Below are 13,160 nucleotides of genomic sequence, written 5' to 3' on the forward strand. Positions count from 1 at the left end.
TGTATAAAAAATAAAAATAAATGGATGCACAGCACGAGACAGAATGACTAGTGTGTTGTTCAACATTGTCTACAATGCAACATCATTGACTACAATGCAACAATGTTGCCACAATGTAAATGTACAGAGATACAGTGTAACAAAGTGAAATGTGTCATTAGACAAAATGTAAATACAGGCCATCTGCTTCGATAGGTAAACAGCAGTCAAAAGACCTTTATTAAAAGGGGCGTTCTATTCTCTTAACCTTGCCCCTTTCATTGTTCCTGTCTGTTAATTGGTCGGATATTTTAACTACACCCTATCCGTGCCTAAAGATTCTTTCTCCACCCACAATTATGGTCGGTTTGCCTCCTCCCCTTACGTCAGTCTGCCCTGAAAAGGGACCAAAACAATACGCATCACAAAGACTACAGAAATTTTAGTGAACTGTACAGTGCGGAAAACGGCTGCAGCGCAGTGTAGCACTCTCCAGTTCCTTTGCGAATATTAACTACAGTGATCGATTGAGAGATGGTTTCGCCAGTGACAGTGGTGAGTTTGGCTCTTTGACGTCACGTAGAAATATGGACATTGAAATCAAAATGTGCCGTTAAGAACATATTCCGTTGTTATCAGTGTCACAGCGTTTGATTGGTGATTTGAATGCCTAGGCTACTAGAGATAAAGGAAGGCTCGTTAACTCTATAGGGATTTTAGATGTCTTGCTTGTCAATGTGACAGGGGTAGGCTATAGGCCTGTCTGTCTATTTCGTTTTTCTCTCCAATGACGAGCATTATAATACCACAGGCTGACATAGGACCGAGTTTACCGTAAGTAGGCCTACAGTAAAGCACGTGATCATGAAAGCATGTCTGTGTTTATTTCGCGATTGTCACCCACAAAATGTTCCTTATTCACTCTATGGAATAGAGAGGTTGATAATGATCCATACAACGAGCTGAGAGAACTCGGCATGCATTAAAGGGCTTCGTTAATACTAGACCAGATAGACGCCCATGCAATTCATTGGCGGTGGTCTATTGATGCTATGCGGTATTTCTTTGACGATGTGATGATCAGTTGTAGTAGCTACCACTTCAAAACAAACCTGCCTTGATTGTGGAGGCAAATTATAATTTTTCTAACCATAAACTTAAATAGCCTAATAAGTCCATGACTTCGTCTCGAATTTCTCTTTGTCTTGGTCCTTTCTACACTGTTCCAAAAGTATGAAACCGAAACCTATCATGTGACCGAGCTTTTTGTGTTTTTTTCCTGTACCCTCCGGATGCGCCGAAGAGCTGTCACGTTGTGGCTTTGCTATAGATTTCCTTTCCACCACTCTACCGAGCCTCTCAACTTTCCATCTAAAGCCCCATTTCAGTAAACATTATAATTACTGTAAATGTATTTAAAATAGAGACATAAACACATTCTGTAGACAAGGCTTGTGCGCCCATACGGAAAAGAACGTTACATATTTTTAAAACTATGATCATATATTTAAAACTCATATGTAAAGACATACATTTTAAAATATACTGTCATATATTTTAAATACAGATATAAATGTCACACCCTCCATACCAAAAATTATATTATGGATAGGCCTATGTATTTTCAACATGCAAAATGTACTCTGAACATATTATTTGTTTTGCATGGCATATATATATATATATATATATATATATATATATATATATATATATATATATATATATATATATATATATATATATATATATATATATATATATATATATATATATGGCTTGTCTTTTTTCCTACTATTACTGACTACTTTGTTGAGGTAAAATGTGCCTTCTACGAGTGTGACATGTTGTCTGACCTAGCTATTTCAAGATGAATACACTAATGTAAGTCGCTCTGGAAATTAGCGTCTGCTCAAACACTAAAATGTAATTTAAAAACCATACGTTGATCTAACACGTTTATGATATTTGGATATGCCTGGGTTTGCTGCTTATATAGGATAGCCCATGGAATAACATAAGACAAAATGGTGCCAGCTAAGATTCTGGTTTGAGTTGATTGATTTATATCTCCTCTAAGGTAATAATGTGGTTTATTTTCTACTCCGTTTATATGGTCTAGGCCCTGACATCTCCCCACCCAAGTGTTATATATTACAGAGTTGTATTTTTAGAGTAAAACAGTATACGCTAAGCTAACTACAATCGCTAGCCCATCAAGCCTATATGGCTCGCTATTAGTTTAGCGGCTACCATTAGCTGGCTCGTTCACATTATGCCCGATGTCCACCAGATGAATATGTGTTTTGTTTTGCCGAATGTCTAGCCTGCGTTTTCCGTATTTGACGCACATGTGCTTCACTTTTCAACTCTCTAAAAGCTAGCTAGTTGGAGTCTGTGTGTGTACTTCCTTTTGTACCACCGCATGGTAAAGCAATGCACGATTTGAAAATATTGAACACATGTGGTAAAGAGAATGCACTGCAGCCTAGTGCTGCACCCCCAACGTAGAGTTGTGGACTGCTCCATTGAAAATTATGTCATGCATTTCAATGGGGACATCCACAATGGAGTGGAAACGCAATGTCCCCTTGCGGTTCAAGGCTTCATTGCGAGACAGACGCCACATACTTTTTTAAAACTTTGCGTCATCTTCAGTCCAGCCAGAGTCCGTCAAAGAACAGGAAGTTACCAAACCACAGAAGAGGATGAAAATACATGGTTTTTGGTGATGGCTTTATGGCATAGCTAGCAACTTGTAATCAATTACCCATTCCTATAAGCATAGCCGCGGGAAGTAAGGGTGCTGAGGGTGCTGCAGCACCCCCTAAAAAATCAGAATAAAATATACAATACCGGTCAAAAGTTTTAGAACACCTACTCATTCAAGGGTTTTTCTTTATTTTTACTATTTTCTACATTGTAGAATAATAGTGAAGACATCAAAACTATGAAATAACACAAATGAAATCATGTAGTAACCAAAAAAGTGTTAAACAAATCAAAATATATTTGAGATTCTTCAAATAGCCACCCTTTGCCTTGATGACAGCTTTGCACAATCTTGGCATTCTCTCAACCAGCTTATCCTGGAATGCTTTTCCAACAGTCTTGAAGGAGTTCCCACATATGCTGAGCACATGTTGGGTGCTTTTCCTTCACTCTGTGGTCCGACTCATCCCAAACCATCTCAATTGGGTTGAGGTCAGGGGATTGTGGCGGCCAGGTCATCTGATGCAGCACTCCATCACTCTCCTTCTTGGTCAAATAGCCATTACACAGCCTGGAGGTGTGTTGGGTCATTGTCCTGTTGAAAAACAAATGATAGTCCCACTAAGCCCAAACTAAATGGGATGGCGTATCGCTGCAGAATGCTGTGGTAGCCATGCTGGTTAAGTGTGCCTTGAAATCTAAATAAATCACAGACAGCGTCACCAGCAAAGCACCCCCACACCATAACACATCCTACTCTATGCTTTACGGTGGAAATAAACATGCGGAGATCATCCGTACACCCACACCACGTCTCACAAAGACACAGCAGTTGGAACCAAAAATCTAAAATTTGGACTCCAGAGAACAAATGTTCACCGGTCTAATGTCCATTGCTCGTGTTTCTTGGCCCAAGCAAGTCTCTTCTTCTTATTGGTGTCCTTTTAGTAGTGGTTTCTTTGCAGCAATTTGACCATGAAGGACTGATTCACACAGTCTCCTCTGAACAGTTGATGTTGAGATGTGTCTGTCACTTGAACTGTGTGACGCATTTATTTGGGCTGCAATTTCTGATGCTGGTAACTCTAATTAACTTATCCTCTGCAGCAAATGTAACTGTTTCTTCCATTCCTGTGGCGGTCCACATGAGAGCCAGTTTCATCATAGCTGTTGATGGTTTTTGCGACTGCACTTGAAGAAACTTTCAAAGTTCTTAATTTTCCAGATTCACTGACCTTCAGGTCTTAAAGTAATGATGAACTGTAGTTTCTCTTTGCTTATTTGAGCTGTTCTTTCCATAATATGGACTTGGTCTTTTACCAAATAGGGCTATCTTCTGTATACCCCCCTACCCTGTCACAACACAACTGATTGGCTCAAACGCATTAAGAAGGAAATAAATTCCACAAATTAACCTTTAAGAAGACACACCTGTTAATTGAAATGCATTCCAGGTGACTACCTCATGAAGCTGGTTGAGAGAATGCCAAGAGTGTGCAAAGCTGTCATCAAGGCAAAGGTTGGCTTTTTGAAGAATCTCAAATACAAAATATATTTTGATTTGTTTAACACTTTTTTGGTTACTACATGATTTCATATGTGTTAATTCATAGTTTTGATGTCTTCACTATTATTCTACAATGTAGAAAATGGTACAAATAAAGAAAACCCCATGAATGAGTAGGTGTTGTAAAACTTTTGACTGGTAGTGTATATACATTTTTTTTATTAAATGTAAAATACAAAAATTCTCAAAAGTAGTGTGCTGGACCTTTTACTAGTATTAGCGGACTGATATACTGTAGACCTCTGTAGCGCGGGCACATTTTTTTTTGCAGCATCTCTGCTTTGGCAAAAAAGGTAGTTGTATAATTAAGAACAGTATCTTAAAGGATTCAATAGTTGCCCTGTCCCTTTCTCTGCAATTGGAAAGAACAAAACCCTGTTCTCAAATATTTGCATCAAAAGGTGCAAAGTTATGGGCAAAGACCTAAAACATCCACATCAAATTAAATGTTTCTCTTGATCAAATAACATGGAAAACAACCACTTTTTGTGCAGTATTAATGTACCATCCTTACAAACTACTTGTAAATAGGCTGGTTATCTAGGTTTCTACCTGTACACTTCCCATCACCGTGAAGAAAAACAATGCACAATACAGTAAATTAGTATATTTAGACTTCAAGTGGTTTTTGATGATGTGGCTCAGTTGGTAGAGAATGGCGTTTGAAATGCTAGAGTTGTGGGTTCGATTCCCACAGGGGACCAGTGCGAGAAAGTATGAAAATGTATGCACTCACTACTAAGTTGCTCTGGATAAGAGCGTCTACTAAAATGGAAAAGGAATGAATAGACCATTTCAGTTTTCACAGATTCAAGTTGCATTTGCAAAGTATTAAAGAAACTGGAAAATAAGGATCTTTATATTCCACAAGTATTATCAGATTAACTGTTTTGTACAGATAATTATCAGACTCAAGTTACAAATGCTGGTACAGTACACTCAAATACAGTACATTTAGTTCAAATATATTCACAAAAGTAGTGCACTAGGCCTTTACTAGTCTTTTGTTAGCAGACCAATATAAATATCTTCAGCGCAGGCCATTTATTTTCTTCTTCTGCAAAACATCGCAGCACCCCCACCCCCAAACTACTTCCCGAGGCTATGCCTATAAGTGAGTACTATTTTAATAGTAATGTTAAATAATACACATTGGCTGTTAAGCCAACTATATTATACTGAACAAAAATCTAAACGCAACAATTTGAAAGATTTTGCTGAGTAACAGTTCATATAAGGAAATCAGTCAATTGAAATAAATTCATTAGGCCCTAATCTATGGATTTCACAGGACTGGGCAGGGACGCAGCCATGGGTGGGCCTGGGAGGGCATAGGCCCACCCAATTGGGAGCCAGGCCCAGCCAATCAGAATGAGTTTTCCCCACAAAAGGGCTTTATTACAGACAGAAATACTCCTCAGCACCCCACATCCCTCCCCTTGGACAATCCCGCAGGTGAAGAAGCCAGATGTGGAGGTCCTGGGCTGGTGTGGTTACACGTGGTCTGCGGTTGTCAGGCCGGTTGGACGTACTGCCAAATTCTATAAAACGACATTGGAGATGGCTTATGGTAGAGAAATGAACATTGAATTATCTGGTAACAGCTCTGGTGGACATTCCTGCTGTAATCATGACAATTGCTGTGGCATTCTGCTGTGTGACAAAACTGCACATTTTAGTGGCATTTTATTGTCCCCAGCACAAGGTGAACCTGTGTAATGATCATGCGGTTTAATCAGCTTCTTGATATGCCACACCTGTCAGGTGAATGGATTATTTTGACAAAGGCTAAAATGCTTTTATTAGGTGGAGGTCGCCAGCTACAATGGTATCTTCAACCTAGCCTAGGACTTCTCTGCAGTGCAAACTAGCTTGACTTACTATAAAGTTAGAGAAACAAGTTGAGGATAAAGTAACTGAACAAAACATGTTTTATTATCACCTGAAACAACAATATATTTTTCTTGTCTTGAATGAAAAGGTCATATTTTGCAGTCTTTGAAAATAAATGAGATAGCTGACTAGAGACGGGCTCTCCTCCATCTTGCTTTACAAACACTACACTTGTCTGTTCAGTAGCGGAGACTCCCTGAAGATGACGTACGGCGTAATGAAATACTTCACAATGTAAACGGGCCGTCAGTATTGAGATGGTTGTACTGTGAACCAGTCTCCGCGTTAGAGATGTCGACGACGAGTATCATGTGTTTCCTCTAACTCCCAGGAAGCTCCGATTCAAACGCCCATTAGACTGCACTGCAAGTGTTATAATGTCAAAATTAAGTTTGTTACTCACCAAATATGGAGTTTAGCTGAGCAACTATCTTAATTTACTCCCGTTACGGCCGGTATGTACTTCCAAAAAAGGTCTACAACAGCTGGAGGTGCCGAAGAGGCATGTTTTATGTTGCTTGTACATTTTTTTATTAACAATAATAAATCCATACAAAGGTACATGGGGAACACAAGTATACATAAAGAATATACAAAGGACAGTTGGGCTAGGGGCAGGTCTAGGGGGTACAATAACACATCACACAAAGACCTTAAGGGGTTTACACACAAATTTACGTTTGTGAATATTAAATTTGGCCAAAAGAATAATGAAATTAATTACATACATTTGTTTCAAATTATTTCTATCATAGGTAAAGATCATACAGTGCATTCGGAAAGTATTCAGACCCATTCCCCCTTTCCACATTTTGTTACATTACAGCCTTATTCTAAAATTGATTAAATTAATTTTTTCCCTCATCAATCTACACCCAATACCCCATTATGACATAATTAAAACAGGTTTTTAGACATTTTTGCAAATAAAAAAAATAAATAAAAAAAGATACATTTACATTTACGTCATTTAGCAGACGCTCTTATCCAGAGCGACTTACATTATATATTTTTTTCATACCCCCTGTGGGAATCGAACCCACAACCCTGGCGTTGCAAACACCATGCTCTATCAACTGAGCTACATCCCTACCGGCCATTCCCTCCCCTACCCTGGACGACGCTGGGCCAATTGCGCGCCGCCCCATGGGTCTCCCGGTCACGGCCGGCTACGACAGAGCCTGGATACGAACCAGGATCTCTAGTGGCACAGCTAGCACTGCGATGCAGTGCCTTAGACCACTGCGCCACTCAGGAGACTTACTTACATAAGTATTCAGACCCTTTGCTTGAGACTCTAAATTGAGCTCAGGTGCATCCGGTTTCCATTGATCATCCTTGATGTTTCTACTTCATTGGAGTCCACCTGTGGTCAATTCAATTGATTGGGCATGATTTGGAAAGGCACACACCTGTCTATATAAGGTCCCACAGTTGACAGTGCATGTCAGAGCAAAAACCAAGCCGTGAGGTTGAAGGAATTGTCTGTAGAGCGCCGAGACAGGATTGTGTGGAGGCACAGATCTGGGGAAGGGTACCAAAACATTTCTGCAGCATTGACATTTCTAAAAACCTGTTTTTGATTTGTCATTATGGGGTATTGTGTGTAGATTGATGAGGAAAAAAACAATTTAATCCATTTTAGAATAAGGCTGTAACGTAACAATGTGGAAAAAGTAAAGGTCTGAATACTTTCCGAATTCACTGTATATGTACGGTATGTATTATTTCTAGCATTGTATAACTTAGCCAGAGTCATTATCTTCAGACCTAACTCAAATTAAGATGTCTGGCTGTGTCATTATGACTTTGGACAATTATGTATAACACATTGAACGTATTTCATTTCAACATTTCTAGTTGGCAAAGCTAAATAGGGGAGAAGATCGGGGTGGGGGGGGGAAGACAGATTGCATCCTGAAAATGTAGTAGGTAATTGTTCATCAATTGTAAATGAGAATTTGACGGTGTGCTGGTATCGTCATATTGTTTTAAAAAGAATATGAGTTAGAAATTACTCCTGGCGAAAAGAAGGGTGAATATTATTCCAGACAATGCATACCCCAGAACAGGGTTGGGGTTAATTTAAATTGAAGATGTTAAAGGGATAATTCAATGTTTTACACCTTATCGTCAGATGGTTAACAAACTATGGGAGTGATGGGGGAAATTTGACACAGTTAAAGATTTGTGGCCAAATCAACTCAAAGTAACTACCTACCAAGTCAGAAAGTTGAGTCGACATTTGAGTTGATTTGACCATGCAATTTTGAAATTTGTCTAATTGCCCCAACACTCTCATCGTTTTTCTTGTTATTAGCCGTGGTTAAAATTAGCTGAAGTTAGTATTGGCTATTTAAACAACTTTAAACCATGGATTACAGTTTATCCTGGCCCATGGACTACTTGCAAGGTAAGGAACCATCTGACTATAAGTGAACTATCCCTTAATTGAATTTACAAGTCAATCATTGCATATAGGGCATTAATAAGGATTTCTTATTAAACTGAATCTGATAAGCTTTTCACATCCAAGGTTTTTCCATTTTTATTAAAATCAATTCCTGAATTGATTAAATTGACCCCAAACCCGACCTCTAACTGTTCTATGTGCTCTTTATGTTATACTTGTTGCTTTCCCCCCACAGACGCTGTCATGAAGCGCTTCCTGGGTGCAACAAATAGACAAGTGGGAATGGCTTAAAACAGTAAAATGGCTAAATTGAGAAGCTATGAGAATGTTTATTTATTTAAAAGGATTAAATAAAGTTTAGTGTTGTGTCGTTTTATTACCATGACTACAGGTATCACTGAAATGATGCTCCCGTAACATACAGTATGCTCCAAAAGCATTGGGACAGTGACAATTTCTGTTGTTGTTTTGGCTTTGTACTGCAACACTTTGGATTTGAAAATACCCTCAAATTAAAGCTGACAAGTCTGCACTTTAAAGCAGAAATCCGCAGGTCGTGGGCTACCAAATGCTGCCCTACTTCCTGTGTAGTGTTTTCACTTTGAACGGAAACAAGGGGGTTGAGCCCTGAGCCGCCTTGGGCTGGCCTTCTGGGCTAGGAGTGTCTTTGTGCTAATCCCGCCTACTTAAATGACTCTGCTGCCCCAGAGATGGAGAGGAAGTGAAAATCACTTGCAACCTAACATTACAGCCACCAGAAACAAACATAGCAGATGAAGCCAACAAGCATCATTCTCTGTTCTTGGATCTGAATCAACTCAACCCCAAAAGAGGAAAAAGAAGCAAGGAAAAAGACTGCTCATGACCAATCCATAAACCGGATAAACATTTAAATTAATTTTGAAAGGTGGAAGAGTGACGCCGAAATGGACTGGACGTTCTCATGGACTGGTAACGTCAGGTAAGTGGTGATGTGTGTTTATCCTGCTAGCTATGTTAGCTGCTAACCTCAGTGTGTTCATGTTCAAGTTAGCTAACAAGGCTACTTAGCTAGCTAACATCGTCTGTATTCAAACTGTTTTGTACTCAAAGGAATCTAAGGATAGCATCATGTAGCTACACTGCATAAACCCCAGAAGATGCCCAATGCCTTTATTTAAACTAGCTAAAGTTAGCTAGCTGAAGCTCAATATGCAGATCGTTGACACGATAATGTGTTTAGTTTGTAGCTGATAATGCTAACTAACTAGGTGGTTGACATAATTTTAGGCCCAGGACCCTAAAAAATGCATCCAGCTATACATTTCAATACAGTAACATCACACAAACATGTATTTCTCAGGGTGAAACTGGTGGAGAAAATCTGATTTCGAGGGAACCTGAGGCTGTACAAGTTGTGGTTGTGCAAACCCCAACACTAAAAGAGAGGTAAGAATTTCTGTATGCATTCTCTGTTATGCTTTGTGGTTCAATAATAATTTTGTTGCTGATGGACCAAAACGGTTAGCTATGTTTGCCTGCTCAGTACATTGCCTGCTTATTTATTTATTTTTATTTCACCTTTATTTAACCAGGTAAGCCAGTTGAGAACAAGTTCTCATTTACAACTGCGACCTGGCCAAGATAAAGCAAAGGAGTGCGATTTAAAAACAACAACAACACAGAGTTACACATGGGATAAAACAAAACATACAGTCAATAACACAATAGAAAATCTATATACAGTGTGTGCAAATGTAGTACGTTATGGAGGTAAGGCAATATACAGTGGGGAGAACAAGTATTTGATACTCTGCCGATTTTGCAGGTTTTCCTACTTACAAAGCATGTAGAGGTCTGTAATTTTTATCATAGGTACACTTCAACTGTGAGAGACGGAATCTAAAACAAAAATCAAGAAAATCACATTCTATGATTTAAATAATTAATTTGCATTTTATTGCATGACATAAGTATTTGATACATCAGAAAAGCAGAACTTAATATTTGGTACAGAAACCTTTGTTTGCAATTACAGAGATCATACGTTTCCTGTAGGTCTTGACCAGGTTTGCACACACTGCAGCAGGGATTTTGGCCCACTCCTCCATACAGACCTTTTCCAGATTCTTCAGGTTTCGGGGCTGTCGCTGGGCAATACGGACTTTCAGCTCCCTCCAAAGATTTTCTATTGGGTTCAGGTCTGGAGACTGGCTAGGCCACTCCAGGACCTTGAGATGCTTCTTACGGAGCCACTCCTTAGTTGCCCTGGCTGTGTGTTTCGGGTCGTTGTCATGCTGGAAGACCCAGCCACGACCCATCTTCAATGCTCCTACTGAGGGAAGGAGGTTGTTGGCCAAGATCTCGCGATACATGGCCCCATCCATTCTCCCCTCAATACGGTGCAGTCGTCCTGTCCCCTTTGCAGAAAAGCATCCCCAAAGAATGTTTCCACCTCCATGCTTCACAGTTGGGATGGTGTTCTTGGGGTTGTACTCATCCTTCTTCTTCCTCCAAACACGGCGAGTGGAGTTTAGACCAAAAAGCTCTATTTTTGTCTCATCAGACCACATGACCTTCTCCCATTCCTCCTCTGGATCATCCATATGGTCATTGGCAAACTTCAGATGGGCCTGGACATGCGCTGGCTTGAGCAGGGGGAGAGCTTCAAGTTCCTTGGTGTCCACATCACCAACGAACTATCATGGTCCAAACACACCAAGACAGTCGTGAAGAGGGCACGACAAAGCCTATTCCCCCTCTGGAGACTGAAAAGATTTGGCATGGGTCCTCAGATCCTCAAAAAATTCTACAGCTGCACCATCGAGAGCATCCTGACTGGTTGCATCACCGCCTGGTATGGCAACTGCTTGGCCTCCGACCGCAAGGCACTACAGAGGGTAGTGCGTACGGCCCAGTACATCACTGGGGCCAAGCTTCCTGCCATCCAGGACTCTATACCAGGTGGTGTCAGAGGAAGGCCCTCAAAATTGTCAAAGACTCCAGCCACCCTAGTCATAGACTGTTCTCTCTGCTACCGCACGGCAAGCGGTACCGGAGTGCCAAGTCTAGGTCCAAAAGACTTCTCAACAGCTTCTATCCCCAAGCCATAAGACTCCTGAACAGCTAATCATGGCTACCCGGACTATTTGCACTGCCCCCCCACCCCATCCTTTTACGCTGCTGCTACTCTGTTAATTATTTATGCATAGTCACTTTAACTCTACCCACATGTACATATTACTTCAACTACCTCAACTAGCCGGTGCCCCCGCACATTGACTCTGCACCGGTACCCCCCTGTATATATATATAGCCTCCCTACTGTTATTTTATTTTACTTCTGCTCTTTTTTTCTCAACACTTTTTTTGTTGTTGTTTTATTTTTACTTTTTTGTTAAAAATAAATGCACTGTTGGTTAAGGGCTGTAAGTAAGCATTTCACTGTAATGTCTGCACCTGTTGTATTCGGCGCATGTGGCCAATAAAATTTGATTTGATTTGCGTGCGCTGCAGGATTTTAATCCATGACGGCGTAGTGTGTTACAAATGGTTCTCTTTGAGACTGTGGTCCCAGCTCTCTTCAGGTCATTGACCAGGGCCTGCCGTGTAGTTCTGGGCTGATCCCTCACCTTCCTCATGATCATTGATGCCCCACGAGGTGAGATCTTGCATGGAGCCCCAGACCAAGGGTGATTGACCGTCATCTTGAACTTCTTCCATTTTCTAATAATTGCGCCAACAGTTGTTGCCTTCTCACCAAGCTGCTTGCCTATTGTCCTGTAGCCCATCCCAGCCTTGTGCAGGTCTACAATTTATCCCTGATGTCCTTACACAGCTCTCTGGTCTTGGCCATTGTGGAGAGGTTGGAGTCTGTTTGCTTGAGTGTGTGGACAGGTGTCTTTTATACAGGTAACGAGTTCAAACGGGTGCAGTTAATACAGGTAATGAGTGGAGAACAGGAGGGCTTCTTAAAGAAAAACTAACAGGTCTGTGAGAGCCGGAATTCTTACTGGTTGGTAGGTGATCAAATACTTATGTCATGCAATAAAATGCAAATTAATTACTTAAAAATCATACAATGGGATTTTTTGGATTCCGTCTCTCACAGTTGAAGTGTACCTATGATAAAAATTACAGACCTCTACATGCTTTGTAAGTAGGAAACACTGCCGATTTTGCAGGTTATCAAATACTTGTTCTCCCCACTGTATAGGCCATAGTGCAAAAATAATTACAATTTAATATAAACACTGGAGTGATAGATGTGCAGAAGAAGATGTACAAATAGAGATACTGGGGTGCAAATGAGCAAAATAAATAACGATATGGGGATGAGGTAGTTGGGTGGGCTAATTACAGATGGGCTGTGTAAAGGTGCAGTGATCGGTAAACTGCTCTGACAACTGATGCTTAAAGTTAGTGAGGGAGATAAGTGTCTCCAGCTTCAGATTTTTGCAGTTCGTTCCAGTCATTAGCAGCAGAGAACTGGAAGGAATGGTGGCCAAAGGAGGTGTTGGCTTTGGGGATGACCAGTGAGATATACCTGCTGGAGCGCATACGACGGGTGGGTGTTGCTATGGTGACCAATGAGCTAAGATAAGGCAGGGATTTGCC

At 40.5% G+C, this 13,160-nt stretch overlaps 1 protein-coding gene across 1 annotated transcript in view; it reads left to right on the plus strand.

Moving 5' to 3' along the window:
* Positions 1-432: 432 nt before the first annotated feature.
* tmem86a (transmembrane protein 86A) overlaps positions 433-13,160 on the plus strand; it is a 74,862-nt gene continuing 62,134 nt past the window's right edge. Inside the window, exon 1 of the mRNA XM_084168395.1 lies at positions 433-534. Within this exon, the coding sequence (XP_084024521.1) occupies positions 514-534 (21 nt within the window). The 5' untranslated portion in view covers positions 433-513. The remainder of the gene's footprint in view (positions 535-13,160) is intronic.

The sequence above is a fragment of the Coregonus lavaretus genome (assembly GCF_964263955.1).
Source record: "Coregonus lavaretus genome assembly, chromosome: 9".
NCBI lineage: Eukaryota > Metazoa > Chordata > Actinopteri > Salmoniformes > Salmonidae > Coregonus > Coregonus lavaretus.